Source organism: Eptesicus fuscus, chromosome 14 (assembly GCF_027574615.1).
Source record: "Eptesicus fuscus isolate TK198812 chromosome 14, DD_ASM_mEF_20220401, whole genome shotgun sequence".
Classification (NCBI taxonomy): Eukaryota; Metazoa; Chordata; class Mammalia; order Chiroptera; family Vespertilionidae; genus Eptesicus; species Eptesicus fuscus.
Genome location: NC_072486.1, coordinates 31637117 through 31656102, shown reverse-complemented (window position 1 = coordinate 31656102; position 18986 = coordinate 31637117). Strand labels below are relative to the sequence as shown.

Below are 18986 nucleotides of genomic sequence, written 5' to 3'. Positions count from 1 at the left end.
TTCTTTTCTTTTAAGACAGGGATATATACTTCATCCAGCGTAGTTTTGACAAATGTTTCTCCCCAACCCCACAACCCCCACTGTTCTCATACATGCCACTGACTCTCTGCTAGGGAGCTTTCTCTGGCCACAGGAGTGTGCTCTGCCAGTACCTAGACCAAGCCAAAAATGCCATGGCATTACCACCCCTGAAGCAGCCATCAGCCAATGACAAATAAGAGTTGTCCCATCCCAGCTAGTGAATAAGATGGGGCATTATGTCCCAACTCCCATTCTATGCCATCTTCCCAAATACTCCAGTGAGAATGAGACCCACATGTGCTCTTCAACGCACTCTATATTGGATTCCCTCTCCTGTCTATATCTTACTTCTTCACTCCCCTGTAAAATCCCAAATCAACTTCTTGAACTCAATTCTATGTCTTTGGGTTTGTTTCTGGATAACCCAGCTAAAGACACAGCATTATTCATAAAGGCTGCAGACTTAAAGAAAGAAAAAAACACACAAATGTCCACAATAGAAACATGGCTGAAAAAAATTGTGGCACATCCATATAATAAAATAAAATAAAAACATCAATAAAAATGAACCAATTATAGCTTCTCATCACTACTGGAATGAATCTCACCAAAATAAATGATACATACTTTATGATTACATTAATATAAAGTTTAATATCAGGCAAAACGTGTTAGTACTGAAAGGTACGGTGGTGGTTATCTTCGGGAAGGGCGGGTAGATAGGGCAGGAACAACGGCAATGCTCCGTTGCTTAACATCCATAATGTTACATGGGAATGTTCAGTTGGTGATAATTCACTTATTTTTACCCTTTTTTGTATATGTATTTCAATTAAATGTGTTTTTTTTTTAATCTAAACATTCATCATAGAGGATGTGAGAAAAGCTGTAGATGATGTAAGAGGGAGGGCAAGAGTTGGGGAAGAAAGGGCAGAAAAAGATGTGATAGTAGCATTAGCTCACATTAGGGAGGGTCCCTAACCAAAGATGCAGTATCTACCATGAGACTTCAGCTAAAATCAATAAAATAAGCAGAGGGGGGCCCCGAGCCTTCTCCTGGCACTGAGAGGCAGAGGGGATCAGAATCTCTATAACTTTTTCTCACTGCTATTTTGTCTGTGCCTTGCCTCCACATTCATCATTCCTTTCTGAGCTGCCTTGAGTATTGAAAATTTCAGCAACAAAATGTAGAATCTACATAGGGAAACAAATAGAATGTATAATGAAGCACTAGGAGTGTTAGCCATGCTAACTTTTCAAAACTAAAGAAAGTTCTTTTCAAAGTCATGACGCTGCTTTTAGAAAGCCTCTTTTCAATAGCTCTTCTCAAACATTCACTTTCACTGTGCACCGTTGGTACTTAATGAGCATTTTGCACAGGTAAGACAGGCGGAGCATCAAAGGCATCTAGGTGGTCCTTTGCCACAGCAACTACGCTCTGTTGGTAAATAATTGTGGAAATGCATCAGCAATTTTGTTCCTAATTGGTAGGTAAATTAATTACGGATAACCAAGGGGTCATTCTTATTCTTTCCTAACTCCCTGCTGCCTGATGCATGTAAAAGATTTTGTTTGCTCTAGTCAAAGGATTTTGATGTCTTTACCTCTTGACCTCTAAAAGATCTTTCAAGGGAGATGCCATTTTCTGTCTTCTCATCCATGTCTTTATTCCAATTCATCAAATTAGTTCACAGAAACCTCCGTGAGGGCCTGGTTGTAAAATGTAAAACCGGAGCCACGTTGCTGTCAATAGTTTTTGCAATCTTCATTAGTATTTATGAACGTGAACCCAGGCAGTGGAGTTATGTTCCCATTACTGAAAGCCTGTTGAGTCCCATTATTGCCTTACCTTAATTGGACTTCTGTCTGAGAGGAAAAAAATAAAGAGCCGATTTAATTTTCTTGTGCCATTGACCTGTGATATCTGTAAGGCATAGACTCGCCTCATCTCTACCAAGGGGGCCCTAGGAGGACTGGTCATCTTGATATTAAACTTATCAAATAAATTTATGTGAGACCGGGGTCAGATAATAGATAATGAGCTAAACTGAGAGGTCATCTTCCTGACTTGAAAGGCTCCTTCTGTACAGTAGGGACCTAGTTGTGAGGAACTAATATAGTGAGGGGCTTAAATTTCGATTTTGGAGAAGGTCTGTTTTTTTGGGGGGGTGGTTAAGGGGGGTTCCACCATCTTCCCAGTTCTTCTCCCTTTAGTTGGGCTTTTTCATGCTGTTGCAACAACAAAAGATGAAGGAATTTGTTTTCTATCCCAAATGATTCTTGCTCCGTTGATGAGATTCAACTGGAGAAACGGGAAACTCCCCCACATTGCCTCACTCTAGAGAACTCTGCAGCTGATCTCCAGAGAACCATGTGATAGCTCAGTGGCCTGTAACAATTTCCCAGGTGAGCCATTTGACTTAGAGGTAACTCAGTGATTTGGGAAGGTGACAGGATCAGTCCCCTAGGCCTTCAAGCTTCTCTGTCCCTTGAAGTGACTCCAGCAGCACCTGAGAAAGAGCTTGGTTTTCTCTCCTGCCCCCTCACTACCCAGCCAGGCATATTTGGAATAACCATTCAGAAACAGGGTTATTCGCACATGTGGACATTTCACAGACATGGTTTACCTTTTCTTCTGGCTCTCCTGTCATTGTTTCTCATTCTAGTGCAGACACAGCAACCATTTATCCCAAGCTGAAGATCAGGGCACTTCCGCTGACAACGGATCTTTTAGAATTTATAATGCACTTTTTTGAAGTATTACTTGAGTGTGTTTTATGTATTTAAATGATTTAGACACTAGACCATACTTTGATACATATTTAGCAAAACAAATTTAGTTAAAGGTAAACTTATAGTTTAAAAAAAAACAACTCTACCAAAAGTACTATTTGTTCATCACCCACTTATCAAGCACTTGTTATATTTGAAGTGGTCTCATTTTAATAATTTACTTGGCAAATTCTTCTGCTTGACCTTGCACTTTTTATAATTTTATAATTTTTTTTTACTTTTAACAAAATAATACATGTACATAATTTTTACATGAATTTAGCAAGTTTATAAGAAGGAGTAATAGTCTCTTGCTTCACCTTTTCTTAGGCCAAGTCCATCCACTTTGCCTCTTTTGATAATGTCCTTCCTCTATTTTCTCTTTCTCTCTTTCTGGAACTCCTGCTGATTGAATGTTCAAATTTCACAAAATATTCACTAACTTTCCTGCTTTATTTTACATCTTAGCATTTTTGTCAAATTTTGAGAATTTTCTCAAATTTATCTTTCAATCCTTACATTGAATCTCTCTTTCTCATATTTCATTTCCAAAGTTCATCATTCTTCTCTGAATGTGCCTTTTGAGAATATACCATGACTATCTCGTAGATGCAACATCTTCTCTTAGCACATTATTGTTTTAAAGCTTTTGTTTTCTTCCTGCATTGTTTCTACTCCACGTTTCTTTGTTCTGGGTGTTTCAGTCACTCTTTTTCAGGTGAGAAGTTTACTTAAATGTCTGGTAATCCTTAATTGTCAATTTATGTTTTCCTATTTTATCTCCTATTTTATTTTCCAAACTGCTGCATATGAGTTCCCTTGGCTCTATTTCAAGAATGAGCAAACGTTTTGTGGAATGCATTATATGGTAAATATTTTTAGGGCCATGCAATATCTGGTGCAACTACTCAACTCTACAATTGTAGTGGGAAACTAGCCATAGGTTATATGTTAAAAAATGAGTAAAGCTGTGTTCTAATAAAACTTTATTTGCAAAATAGGTAACAGGCAGAATCTGGCTCATGTGCCATTAGCTTTCCAACTCTTTCTCTATATCAATGTTGAGAGTTTATATTTTAATACTTTTCAATAGCAAATATTTATTTTGGCAAAAAAAACAAAAAAAGAGATAAAGCAAATGTGACAAAATGTTAACAAATAGTTAATTCTAGGTGATTCCAATGCTACATGTCCATATACTTCTCTTTCATTATTTCTCTAGGTTTGAAATTTTTCAAAATAAAAAGGTAGGGAGGAAAACACTGATGAAAAGTCTGACTGTATTCTGCCCTGATATATTAAAATAGCCTCATGGTAAATAGTGGCAACATTATGTAAAAGCCAAAGCTATATTCCTTACTTAGGATCCTTAAAAATGTATTAATGTTCAACATTTTTAAATAATTTTAAAAAGTGGGAATTGAAACATTATTACTATGTTTTCAATAATAAGAATCAATATCAGAGTTATTTTATTATATCAAACTAGCCTATGCTTAGAAAAACTGCATTAAAAATTTAGGGACTTCCTTCATATGTTACAATTAAGTAAAATGTTGAATATCTTAACACATTTTACATCAAGTGTAAGAATCTCAGATGTGTTATTAACTTTGCTATTCTTAACTAGACAACCAGTCTCCCCCAATATTCTGTTGATGATATTAGATGATTTCAAGAAAAGAATTGTAAAAGGAAAGTTTTACATCTGTAGTGTTTGTTATTAATTATCTCACATGCCAACAATCTTATCAGTAACCCTCACCAGCTCAGAACACAAAAAACAATCCATTTTCTCACCTGTTAAACACATTACTTTTAAGAAACTTACATTCCAGAACAGCTGTGTGAAAATAGTGAAATATTTAAATTAAAGATAGAACACATTTCTTTTATAAATATATTCCTGAAAATCTAATAACATCAACTGAACACCGGTGGAGATTGATTGTGTAGAATAAAATAATTAATAACACATCTGAAGTTCTTACATACTTGATGTAAAGTGCATTAAAATATTTGACATTTTACTTATTTGTAACATATGCAAGGAGATTGTAAAATTTTAAATAAAATTTTTCTAAGCATAGACTAAACAAATTTAGTTTTATGTGACATAAGAATTCTGTATTGATTCTTACTCCTGAAAATACAGTAATAATGTTTCAACTCCTTTGTTCACTTGTCCTAACATATATTAAACCATAGTGGAAAACTATGGTAGTTGCAAAAAGATCATCCTGCCTTGGAACTAGATCAAGAGAAACAGCATTATAACATAGAGAGTTGAAATCATTCAATTTAACATTGCAAGTGTCACAAATCAGTGGAAATGATCAATATATTTAGTACTTTTATATTTCTTTATAATTTTCACTTATATTAAAATTTACAAATTAAGGAACAGAATGGAAAAGTTAATTTGCCTAAGGACTTATGACTATTAAAAGACATAGAAGAGAATCGCATATACTTTTTCTAAATCAAAACCCATGTACTCATCCACTATATCAGTGGTCGGCAAACTGCAGCTCCCAAGCCACATGCGGCTCGCAAGTCGCGGTTTGCCGCTCTGTTGACTAATGAGTTTGCCGACCACTGCGCTATATCATTCTGTCTCACTATAAACATAGATATAGGTGTTTGGTTTGGTGAAAGTGGCAGAAAGCTAGATGAAGGTTAGTCAAGTCAAATGGCGGGTGATATTACAAGATCACTAAGAGAAAGAAGTCATAATAAGTGAGGAATAAATTTGGTATAAGGGACTACACTACTAACAGACTTTATATGTGGTATGAAATGTTCCTGTAAACCACCTGGCCGGCCCCCGAGGGGCACCTATGGGTCCTAGGCAGGAAAGGGCTATCTGGTAAAATTTGAAGTTTTATTTCATTAAGGAATCAAGGGGTGCTTTTCCTCCATAAAATAACTGCACCCAAGAACAATAAGACATTTCCCACTGGGTGAACCAACGTGAGCCTCAGAAATGGTGGAACAGAGCTCAGGGAGGAGACAACAAAGACAGCAAATCCCTGCAGAATCAGAAATCGCAATGTCCTCCAAATTCCACTTTCTCATGTCATAGTAGGGTTGTAATTGGGCACATTCGCTAAACCACATTCACAAGCCTCTCTTGAGGTTGGGTGTGGTCCTGTAACTAATTTCTAATCAATAATTTAAGGAATAGGTATAATAACTGCTTCACACTCCCCTTCTCTTCCACTGATGAAGACAAGGCTCTAGCAATTGGTACAGCTTCCACATATAAGGAACCTGGGTTCTTGAATCACCAAGTGGAAGAGAGACCCCCACTAATGAAGACCTTAGACTGCTGCATGAGGAAGAAACAAAATTCCATTGTGTTTGAGCCATTAAACTATTTTGGATCTATTTTTCAATATGGGTAAGCCTAATCTGACTGAGACAATTTGTCTATGCATCATTCAGACATAAGCAACATTCTTCTACATCTGAGGAAACACCAAAGTTTGGCAGTGTGAAATAATATGCACACAGTAGTTCAGAGTAGGCGACATAAAAACTGGTGATCAGAGTGGCAGCAGATATTGGCAAGAGAGACATGATGAACAGAAACTAGAAGAGGAGAAACGTAAATGCTTAGAGGGCTGCTGCTTAGGAAGTCCCAGAGAGCTATCCAAAAGGGACAAGGTTGAGAGCAGGTCATTTGACTGAGGGCTACTGACCCTTTACAGTTAGGAACAAACTTTGAAGCACAGTTATCCACCTTCTTCATACTGTTGGTGCCTTAAAAATATTCAGGTTATATGTGTTTATGTGGATAGGAACTTTGCTATATACGGATATATGCATATATGTAGTCAGAATGTATATAGTCCAACATGTGAAAATATTAACACTGAAGGATTTTAGGTAGATTTTCTTTTTTTTCCTTTTGAATAATTTAAACTGTTTAAAGGAAGCATACCATACATACATAGTGAAAAAATTTTTTCATTTCAAGGAAGAAAAATTCTATTAATTGTATATTTTCATGAAAATATTTAAGTGGCTATATATAAATAAATATGTAATAAGGATGAGATACAAAGTTTTTTCCAATTCCTACTGTGAAATCTTTCAAGAAATGAATATTTACACACCACAGAGAATATGACCACATGTTTGCCAGCTCTCCTGTTACACAATAAGCCCCTTTGAAGGCTGGCACTGTATTGTGTTCCTGATTATCACTGGCACTTGGCACGCAGGAGGCACTAAGGAATGTTCAGTGAATGAATTTATGAATACATGAGTATTCTAGTAGCTTTCAATGTGTAAATTCAATTGATACATTATTTCAGCCCTGGAATCCCTATTCCCTGTTATTTCAGTTTTGCTAAGTATATGACAAAGTAATTGACTGATCACACCTAAGACACCTAAATAGTGTTCTTTCTCTTTTCTTTCTTTCTTTCTTTCTTCCTTTCACTTTACATGTCACAGCTCCATTCAACCCAAATCAAGGTGCAGATAGCATTGTCAAGTTTGACGCTTTTGGAGACGGAATGGGACGATACAACGTGTTCAATTTTCAGTACGTGGGTGACAAGTATTCCTACTTGAAGGTTGGTCACTGGGCAGAAACCTTATCGCTGGATGTCGACTCTATCCATTGGTCCCGGAACTCAATCCCCACTTCCCAGTGCAGTGACCCCTGTGCCCCCAATGAAATGAAGAATATGCAACCAGGGGACGTCTGCTGCTGGATCTGCATCCCCTGCGAGCCCTACGAATACCTGGCTGATGAGTTTACCTGTACGGATTGCGGCCTTGGGCAGTGGCCCACTGCAGACCTATCTGGCTGCTTTGACCTTCCTGAGGACTACATCAGGTGGGAGGATGCCTGGGCCATTGGTCCAGTCACCATCGCCTGCCTGGGTTTTGCATGCACATGCATGGTTGTGACTGTTTTTATCAAGCACAACAACACACCTTTGGTCAAAGCATCGGGCCGAGAGCTCTGCTACATCTTGTTGTTTGGAGTTGGTCTATCATATTGCATGACATTCTTCTACATTGCCAAGCCGTCCCCAGTTATCTGTGCATTGCGCCGCCTGGGACTTGGGACCTCCTTCGCTATCTGTTACTCAGCCCTGCTGACCAAAACAAACTGCATCGCCCGCATCTTCGATGGGGTAAAGAATGGCGCTCAGAGGCCAAAGTTCATCAGCCCAAGTTCTCAGGTTTTCATCTGCCTGGGTCTGATCCTGGTGCAGATTGTGGTGGTGTCTGTGTGGCTCGTCCTGGAGGCTCCGGGCACCAGGCGGTACACCCTTCCAGAGAAGCGGGAAACAGTCATCTTAAAGTGCAATGTCAGAGATTCCAGCATGTTGATCTCACTTACCTACGATGTGGTCCTGGTGATCTTATGCACTGTGTACGCCTTCAAAACGCGGAAGTGCCCAGAAAATTTCAATGAGGCCAAGTTCATTGGTTTTACCATGTACACCACATGCATCATCTGGCTGGCCTTCCTCCCAATATTTTATGTTACATCAAGTGACTACAGAGTAAGTCTTTCAGTGGTTTCTTCTTTTCCTTCTTCTTTTATCCTGCCAATGCTTTGCTATGTAAAATTTAAAATAGACTCCTTTTATTCCATCTCAGCAATTAAGTAGGTAATTACAAATGCCATGATGAACCACCATATTATCCATGGAAATCAATTCACTATGTTTTAAAAGTGTTTCATTAGTGCCTACCATGTGCAAAGCATTGGGCTAGGCACAGAGAGGAAGATAAATGTAAATCATGGTCATTCAAGCAATTTATAAACAAGTGGGAGAAAATGTACAACACAGTCACACATACCTCTAAAACTTTTAATTAAATTTCAAAAGTGAATGATAAGCAAATAAGACTTAAACCACTAAAAGCCTAATGAGAGTACTTCAAATTAGACACAGGAGGACCTGGCAACCACAGAGGGATATATATATATCCAAGTAACCTAATTAAGTCATTATTCATATAGTCTTTAGTAATATATAGTTTAAATTTCTGGGCTTCTATATTATTATCATCTCTTCTGAAAGAAATAGTTCATCATTCCACCATAATTTCTCAAACTGTTGAAACCATCCATCAGTAGTTTTTGCATTTAAAATTCTGATTTTAATATCTTCCAATGAATGAATATATAAATCATTTTCTCTTGAGGCAATTGGATTTCATTCTCCATATTTCTTAAATTGTCACAGATGAAAGTTTTTCAGAGGCATAATGGTTCCCTTGTTATGCCATGATTTTACAAAATGAAGTGACTCTGTAGGCTGTAATAGTCCCCAAATCTTGTTTATCAGCAATTCCTACATTATCAAAATCTTGGATATTGCAGTTCAATAAAAGACAGAGCTATTTAAAGGATAGGATCAAGAGACTGGCAATACTTATGGTACCTAGACCATTTAATTATTCATAGCCGTGTGACTAAAACCTATAGACTACATTAAAGAAAGAACAAGAAAATAAAGACCACAAGTTCAATGCTGGGTTAATGGTCAGGACTTCTAAGACTACCTGTTTAAAAAATTAGAAAATCCGTCCAAAAGGAAAACATCAGAATTGAAAAAGCAAAATTAAAGGTCATATTATATGAACCAACAGAGCAGTTTGAAGCTTTAGAGGGGGATTTAAATAGAGAATCATAGTTAATATATTTTAATGCCCCCATTTTTATTTCTTATTTTTTTTATTTTTGTCTTCATGTACACATTCACTCCTCTAGATCTTGTAAGGATTTTTATTTTAAATTCTTAGAAAACTATCCTCAGCATATGTGATTTTGGGAATTGAGACTATAATATACTTACAATGTTAATTATTTTATCCTGGATATATGAAACTTTATTCTCAAAAAACTAATTAAAAACAGAGCATAAAACTCTATTAAAAATAAACAAATAGCATTATAAAATTTAATTTTATTGAGTGAATTAGCATTTATTTCTAAAACACACAAAAATATGATTTTCCCCTTTACCATAATAGCAATGTATATTAACTGACTCAACAGAATTAGCTGAAGATACCAGAAGTTTCACCACGTGGCAGAAATCCTTAGGCAAATGGGGCAAAAGTTGTTGGGTTGAGAGTGTTTTAAGGTCCTAATTAAAGCATCCAAACACAGTGAGATCATCTTAGGCCTCAGGTATTCCTTGCAAATAATGCCAATCCTACATTTACAGAGAAATCGAGGGTAGACTGGAGGCTCCAACACATTGGCTTTCAAGTTAGACTGCACATTGAATCAATTGGGTAGCTTTGGAAAAAATATTGATACCTGGGACACAGCCCTAGAGATTCTGGTTTAGTTGGCCTAATCCATGACCCAGACATCAGAATCTTTCAAAGCTCCCCAAGTGACTCTCATTTGCAACCAAGATTGAAAAACACTAATGATTCACATGTTCTTCTTTTTTAAAATATATATTTTTTTAATTGATTTCAGAGAGGAAGGGAGAGATGGATAGAAACATCCATGATGAGAGAGAATCATTGATCAGCTGCCTGCTGCAGAACCAGAGACTCTTCAGCCCGTAGACTGGCACTCTATCCACTGAGCCAAACCGGCTAGGGAAGATGTTCTTGTTGCACAGATAGCTTTGGTTTGGCCTGCACTCTTCTGAAATACTTTGAAATATTTTTCAAAGTTAGAAAATTGAGAAATTTTATGTAAATATCCACAATCCTGGCTTCTCTTATTAAGGTAAAATGTGTGGACTCCAATTCCTACATGCAACAGTTAGCTGGAATGGCGTGGTGCCTATGCCTCTAGACAGGACACTCTCACTCCTGTTGCCCTCACTCCCACCAATCCCCGAATTCTTACACCCAGCTCTCTTCCCCTATGAATCTGCATGGACCATATAAGCATCAGAACTTGGGACCCTTGTTCTAGAAATTGCAGAACAAGACTGAGATTTAAAATTTCCCAGAGGGAAACCATGTGGCTCAGGTAGAATCAGCAGCATTAGAAAAGTACCCAATAATTTAAAGGAAGCTACAATGAATTTGGACACCAAACAGTCTGAATGGTTTATGACTCAGTACTTTGCCACCCATTGTGAGTTATAAATAAATATAAAACAATGATTCCAATCTTCAAAAATCTCATATCCCAGCTGGGGAAAAAATAACTAGCATGAAAGAATTCAGGATTAACACAGAAGAGTTTATAATTAGATTGGTGATATAATCTCTTAAATGCCTATGAGTTTCCAAAAAAAAAAAAAGTTAGATCAGTAGGAGCTTGGTGTTTGCCGGAATATTCCTTGAAGCGGTGGGATTTCACCCTATACCTTGGTGAGCAAGTGCAATTATGGTAGTTGGAGAATATAGGGAATATTCTTGAGGTGAGACAGAAATGAACCAAGCAGGGCACAGCAATATTGGTCATCCTCAAGTGGAATATGGGTTAGGGGTGGGGTGGGGTGGGGTCTAATGAGAAACTAATGGGAATTGGCAACTTGGTCAGATTATACCAGGCAGAGGAATTCATTTAAATAGTGTTTAAGGGCTTTGAGTTCTTGCAATTTTTAAAATTTTCTTGTTTTCTTTTGGTTGGGTTGTTTGCTCAAGTATAAGGTGACATGATGTAAAAAGTAAGAGGAATGAACCTTTCCTAATGGACTCTGAGACCTTACTCTGTGAGATGCTTTGCATACATGAGCCTACTGATCCTCATTAGCACCCTGGAAAGCAAATGTTATTATCCACTGAAAAGATTAATAAACAGACTCAGAGGATAATTAATTTCCCAGGTGGCAAAGTTAGGAAATAGTAGAACATGTTTTTCAGACCCAAATGCATGCCTTCCATATTATACCACAAGCTTGTCAATCCTTAATAGGGAGGCTGGATTTGAAAGAACAGAGTCTAGAACAACTAATTGAAAGTATTACAGGCATCCAAAACAAAGCAAGTAAAAAGTTGGATAAAAATACGAAAATTCAAAGAATCTTTGAGAAATATCCAGGCCTTCTCCTTCTCCTTCTGTATTATAACAAAACCATTCCAGAGAGTGTAAGAATCAAACTGAGCCATCAAGGACCCAATACATAGTATAAATAAAAACGAGGCCATGTTTAGGTTGCAAAGTTTACCCATAAAGGAATTAATTAATAGTAACTACTGAGTGTTTTGTTCATTTGTGTCTTCCAAATATAGTTGAGCACTTATTATGGGCCTTGGAGATACAAGCTATCAACATAGGCAAGTCCCTCCTCTTTTTAACTTATAGTCTAGAGAGGAGGGAGGGGAGGAAGAGATAGAGAGTAAAGAATGAACGAATGAAAGTGCAGAATAACTCATGCAGGGGTAAGTGCTATGATGGAAGGAAGAGGGGCTGTGCTACCTCAGAGTTTCTCCAACTTAATGTGCATTTAACTCACCTGGGGATCTTGAAAAAATAAGAAGGGATGGGGCCCACGAGTCTGAATTTCTAGCAAGCTCCCAGGTGATGGAGATGCTGCTAGACCAAGGGCCATCCTTTGAGTATCAAGACGTTGCATTGTTATTGGGATTGGGACAGCTGAAGCACTTTACCTACAGTTGTAGAGTCTTCAGAGGTGGTTCCAGAATTTTGACAAGGTTCAAATACTTACAGGGAAATTCTGATTTTCCCATGTTGACTATTTTGAAGATTTAAAAACATGTATATTGAATCTCAAATTCTTTTAAAAAATGTTTGCCACCCCTACTAAGTGCCTATTTCATAATACTCCACTGGAGGATGGGAAAGAGCCAGGCATGGGAATTCTATGTGCCAGACAGAAGAAATAGCAAGTACAAACACTTCTAGGCAAAAAAAAATGTCTTAGAAGAGAAAAGTATATATGGTCCCATTTTAATAAGCAAATAGAAGAGTGATTTTATAAGAGAGGTAATCAGGGGAGCTAGATCATGTTGGACTTCATAGGTTATCACAAAAAAAGCACAGATTTTATTCTATATGAAAAAAGAAACCATTGAAAGATTTTAAGAATAGTTTAATATCTCACATTTTAGGGGGAAAAAATCAAGTTTCTAAAGACACTGGATATATGACAGAAATCAAAGGCAGGAGTGGGGAGACTGGTTAGGTGGCTGTGGTAGGTGCTCCAGACAGAGCTGATGGTAGGATGTTAACAGTGGAGAGAGAATCTGCTAAGAATGGTGAAGGGTTTCTACCCATCTTGCCATCTAGCAAGCTAGCCTGCCACAGTTTCAGGGATGCTGAGATAAAACTGGAGACTCCTGATTCACAAAGGACTTTATTCCTCACAGCCATCACTGTAACCAAAGTGTCAGCACTTAGTAGGTTCACCAAGTCCCAATTTCTACTAGCAATGCAAAGCGGGCTAGATGACACCTGCATAGGCAGTGATCAGGAGAGGGCCAGTATTACTAATTATTCTTTTTGCCTTAAGATTAAATATGTCACAGCACAGCACAGTTACTGAACCTGCCCTTATTGAAATGCCAGTGCTGTCTTCATCATGGGTTTTTAGTATGAAGTCTTATTTTTTTTAAATATTGCAATAAAATATTTGTCTTGATTACTGAGCTTTTGGCACCCCCTTAAATCTGCATCTCAAGCAAATGACTCACTTGTCTCATTCTAGCCACAGTACGACCTTTCCTCTAACAGCTCTGGGTAGGATGGTGACTTGTATGTCACTAACAGAGCATAAAAATTGGAGTTCTTCCCTCCCCAGCATACGGGGTCTGGTGCATATGGACTTCAGTCATCCTTGGGAATGGGGAGACCTTGGCCCTATCCTTTAGCATATGGAGTATGGAGGAACCAGGCAGTATTGGAGGAGAGAGCAGTCCTGTGCCAATACACAAGGCACATGGGCTTTCAGTCTTAAGCAGTGACTAAGTACTCATGGCTCAACCAAATGAAGGTTCAGTGTTTCTAAGCATCTTTAACCCTAAACTGGATGGCAAGATCACCATTAGTGTCACTACTCATCTCAATTTTGAGGACCCCTTGACTCAGAAGTCAGAGCCAGATGCTTTCTGCCTGGGGACATGCTTTGTGCATTTCAGCTAACTTGGCCTTGACGTGCATAGCAGCAACTTTTTTGAAGGAGTCTATCTTAATCCAGGACATTGGCTGTCTCCTCATGATAACATATTTTAAAATCTTACCTGGTTTCATGTAAGAGCTAGGGAAGTTTACCTGTGCTGCAGCTGAATGCAAGAATTTATCTACATTTCTCTGCATCCATTTCTCATTCTTTCGTGTAGCACTTTGTCAGTATTTTAAACCTAATCCAGGTCAGTAAGAGTCCAAATATTAGTGAATGCGTTATCTGTGCTTTCTGAGCATTTTTTTTTTTATCTCAGAGAAATCTCACAGACAGCACTGAAGCTCATTTTTTGCAGCCTGGTTCTGCTGCAAAATAAAACAACTGAGACCTTGTCATCTTGCAATGAATCTAAATTTGGCATGAGAGACCTCAGTGCAATGGATCTAAATCTGGCATGAGAGACCTCAGCGGGGGACAAGCACTAAGAGAGCTCAGCTGCTGTCATTCTTCCTTAATAAGCACTATGCACCCTGCCCCCTCATGTTCCAAAGGGAACCAGCCAAAGCTCAAACAGTTCACCTGGTTTCTGCCTTCTCTGAAGGGCCCTCTTTCATGCCCAGTGTAGGTGCATGTCTCTGCAACTTTTATGTGAAGGGAAGCACAACTCTCTGCCCACCAGGAAAAATTTTAGTGCTAGTTATTAGAATTGGGCAGACCTGAATCAGATTGGAAATTCACCCCACTCTACTCCCACCCCCAGAGGAAAGTGAGCAACAATACAGCACAAGTCCAGCTAACCCTATCTGAACCTACCTCTGTTACTCAGCCCTGACCCCCTTCCCAAATCTTCCTCATTAATAGGCAATAAGGTGAATCACTACTTATTAAATAGGTGATTACTATTCAATTTGGTCCACATGCTTGCTACTGATTCCCATGGACTTTTCTCAAATCCTATTCATCAGCCCATAAGGCCCTCATACTTCCTCTTTGAAAAAGCCATTTCTAGTCTCATTACTAAAACTGTCAAAGACTGCAGAGCCTGAGATTCTACTATACTTACCAGGTAACATGTTAGCCTGACCGTTTTGTTGATGCTGCCAAAAACAGCTTTGTGACTCAAAGCAATAGCAACAGCCAGAGTGTCAGCACTGGCTCTGGTTTCCTGAGCTCCACTTCCCACAGGCCATGCAGACTGGGCAGGGTTATGGCTGCACAGCCAGTGGTTGCATTACAAAGAAGGAACTGGGACTTTAGGGAACCTGGATCTTTTATAACAGACTAGAGGCCTGGTGCAAGGATTCATGCACTGGTGGGGTCTCTCAGCCTGGCCTGCACCCTCTTGCAATCCAGGACCCCTCAGGGGATGTTGGACTATCGGTTTCGGCCTGATCCCTGCATGCCAGGCCTAGGGACCCACCAGTGCACGAATCCAAGCACTGGGCCTCTAGTATGCATATAAGATCTTTGGTTAATCTCTTCCCGCCCTTCACTCTTCCCCCTTCCCTCTGAGATTCATCAGTCTGCTCCAGGTTTCCATGCCTGTGCATTGAGCATCTGCCCCCTGGTGGTCAGTGCGCGTCATAGCTACTGGGCAAACAGTCAAACAGTTGCTTAGGCTTCCTATCTAATAAAAGAGTAATATGCAAATTAATCGTCAATCCATGACAAAATGGCGGCACCCATGGCCACAAGATGGCGGCGCCCAGTCCTCTTAGCCCTGAGCCCCGGTGGAATCCCCAAGTCTGCCCAGCAGTGGCAGTCCAGGGTGTCTAGCTGGGAGGCGCCCGCCCCCCTCACAGCAATCCCTGCCCAGTAGTGGCAGCCCAATGTGTCCGGCTAGGAGGCACCAGCGTCCAGTGTGATCCCTGGCAAGATCCGGGGCAAAGCGGCGGCTTAGGGCCAGGGTCTCAGGCCGGCAGCACCCCGCCCCCAAGCCGTACGATCTGGGGCAAAGCGGCGGCGGCTTGGGGCCAGGATCTCAGGCCAGCAGCAACCCACCCCCAAGCTGCACGATCCGGGGCAAAGCAGCGGCGGCTTAGGGCCGAGGTCTCAGGCCGGCAGGGCAGTGCACCCCCAATGCGTAATCTTCAGGCCAGTGAAGGTAGCCTGGGCTGGAGCCGCGCACCCCCACCGGGCTATCCCCAGCCAGGCTGCCCCCAGGGCAGGGGTCTCAGCCTGGCTGGGGTGAGGCGGCAGCCTGGGCTGGGGTCTCAGCCTGGCCAGGGCCCGAACCCCCTCCAGCAGTGGCAGCCTGGGGTCTCAACCATTGAGTCACACCAGCCAGGCAGATATGGAGGAATCTTAAATGTTTCTTTTTTTATAATATATCTTGTATTGATTTTTTACAGAGAGGAAGGGAAAGGGATAGAGAGCTAGAAACATCTATGAGAAAGAAACATCTATCAGCTGCCTCCTGCACATTCCCCACTGGGTATGTGCCCCAACCAAGGTACATGCCCTTGACCAGAATCGAACCTGGGACCCTTGATTCTGTAGGCCAATGCTCCATCCACTGAGCTAAACCAGTTAGGACTGTCCAATATGCTAAAGAAAAAACCCTATCTAATAAAGAGGGAATATGCAAGGGAGGGCATTTGGGGGTGACCGGGGTATCAGGAGAGGCAGTTAGGCATCGATCAGGCTGGCAGGAAAGTGGTTAGGGGGTGATCAGGCTGGCAGGCAGAGCGGTTAGGGGCAATCAGGAAGGCAGGCAGGCGAGTAGTTGGGAACCAGCAGTCCTAGATTGTGAAAGGGATGTCCGACTGCCTGTTTAGGCCCGATCCCATGGATCGGGCCTAAACAGGCAGTCAGACATCCCCCAAGGGGTCCCAGATTGGAGAGGGTGCAGGTTGGGCTAAGAGACACCCCTCCCCCGCCCCATGCACAAATTTCGTGCACTGGGCCTCTAGTGTGTGTGTGTATGTGTGTGTGTGTGTGTGTGTGTGTGTGTGTGTGTGTGTGTGTATATATATATATATATATATATATATATATATATATATATATATATATATGTATATATATATATATGCTGGCTCTTTGCTCCACAGGTAGGCACTGTATTTTCTAAGGCTATTTGCTATACAAATATCCTTGAAAAGAAAGTCCCAAAGACAGTAGGGTCTCTTCTTGAAAGACATGTAGAAGCACAAAAGAACATAAAGAAATATCTACGGAAAGAACCAACAGAACTTGCTGTTGGATTGGATGTGTGGGAGTAAAGGAAATGGCAAAATCAAGGATGACTCCCAGGTTTTTGGTTTGCACATTGGAAGCCAGTTACTTGAATGGAGACACTTGGGGGAATGGATCAAGTTTTGCTTGCAGAGTAATTCTGATATCTATTATATATCCAAAACAACAGGCCAAGATGGAAGTTAGATACATAAGTCTGGATGCCCAGAAGAAAGGTGAATCCGTTAATAAATACCTGAACATCATCAACATAGGAGGTACTTAAGCCATGGAAATTAATGAGAAGGTGAAGAGAGGAGTCCAAAACTGAGGTATAGGACACTCCAGCACTTAAAGTTCAGGTAGGAGAGAAAAATTCAAGACAAATAAGACAAGGACCAGTCAGTGAGGGAAGGATGTATCCAGGAAACCAAAAAGAAGGAAGAGATTAACCATCTCAAGTGTTGCTAGGAGTGTGATGAAGATGAAAACAGAGCAGCCTGGAGTACACAAAGAGACAGAACACAGAATTATACATACATACAGGCTTTTAATAGTGTGACTTATTGAAGAAACTGGGCAACTAAAACTATAAAGCTAATACCTAGCCTTTGTAAAAATATTAAAAGATGTCAGATTTACAACAGGTATATTGAATTATTTTGCTGCATAAAGTAGGACCAAAATGCAATTTTAGTTCTGCCTCCAATTGTCCCTTTAGTATTTTCTGAGACCAATCATCCCTAGCCCTGCATGAAGTCCAATGGACACATTCAAACACCACATGTGAGTACCATTCTGGTGCTGGGGATGGAGCAATGCATGAAAGCACTCACAACCATGGTAGGCCTACGAATGTTTGTGCTCTGAGGAATCATATGGTTCTACTATCATTTCCAGTGGAAATTTTAAATGCCTAGTTCTATGTAATTATCAAAATCATATCTTAACTTACCATCAAATCTCATTTCTCCTGAGGTCTGGTCTGCCTTGGGCTGAGAGCCTCCAGTGACCGGCTTCTCCTTTCTCCTGCTCACACTCCCCAATCCACCAGTCGTTATTTCCCTCTCAGCCCTGGTTAAAGAGGAATAAGGAAGAAGTAGGACAGTTCTTATGTGGCTGGGTGGCTCTATGATCTCTAAGTCCACAGCAGTTAAAGACATGTCCTTCAAAATACCTGGGAGATGATTAAAGGGTGTTTTCATGTGATCTTCACAAGTCCCCCACCGGCCCTTCCCTCCTGCAGAACCTCGAGTGAGCTGGCTGGCAATTCTCTATTCTGAGTTTCCTCTTGTGGCTCCTGGCTCAGCCCCAGGACACCCAGCTATGTATGTGCCCCTCCAACTTCTGTGAAGACTCCAGGCTGTTCCATGTGAGCAAGGCTACTCATGGCAACTCTTTATAGCATGGCCTGTCTTGTCCATGCATTCCACTCACAAATCCTTTGCTGTGATAAATTTGTAAAGGGCTATTTCAGTACAGTAGCAAGTGTCTGTGCTCTGCCACAGAGTAATTAGCCTCTGCTCACCTTCTAGATTTCCATGACAGGAATCAGGCTCCAGGCCAGGGCATTCTCCTCTTGCAGAAAACCTCAACCCTTCTGTGAATGGCCAGTGAAGCACTGCTGTCTAGAATTTAAGTGAAGAGAGAGGCACAGCCCTCTAAGGGATTGGAGAGTATAGGACACACAGCACAGCTTTTTCCAGGATATTTTCCTCATGAAAGCCTCTTCTCTTCTCTCCTTGTAATGTCTTAATGTGTATCAGGAGTTTCAAAGTTATAAAAATGCTTGAAAATTTGCACATTTGAATGCATTTCACCCTTATTATGATATCTGTTCTCTCTCATATTGGCTCCAAAGTCAAAACCAAGGCAGGAAGAATACAGTTCTAATATAATATTATACATTTATGTAAAAAACAAATTATGCCAGGAATTGAACTCACTGTAAATAACACAGGTATTATTTATCAAGGT

The 18986-nt window shown here is 40.2% G+C and overlaps 1 protein-coding gene across 1 annotated transcript in view; it reads left to right on the top strand.

The window, feature by feature from the left end:
• GRM3 (glutamate metabotropic receptor 3) overlaps positions 1 to 18986 on the top strand; it is an 82382-nt gene that overhangs the window by 48957 nt on the left and 14439 nt on the right. Inside the window, exon 3 of the mRNA XM_054726368.1 lies at positions 7258 to 8324. Within this exon, the coding sequence (XP_054582343.1) occupies positions 7258 to 8324 (1067 nt within the window). The remainder of the gene's footprint in view (positions 1 to 7257; positions 8325 to 18986) is intronic.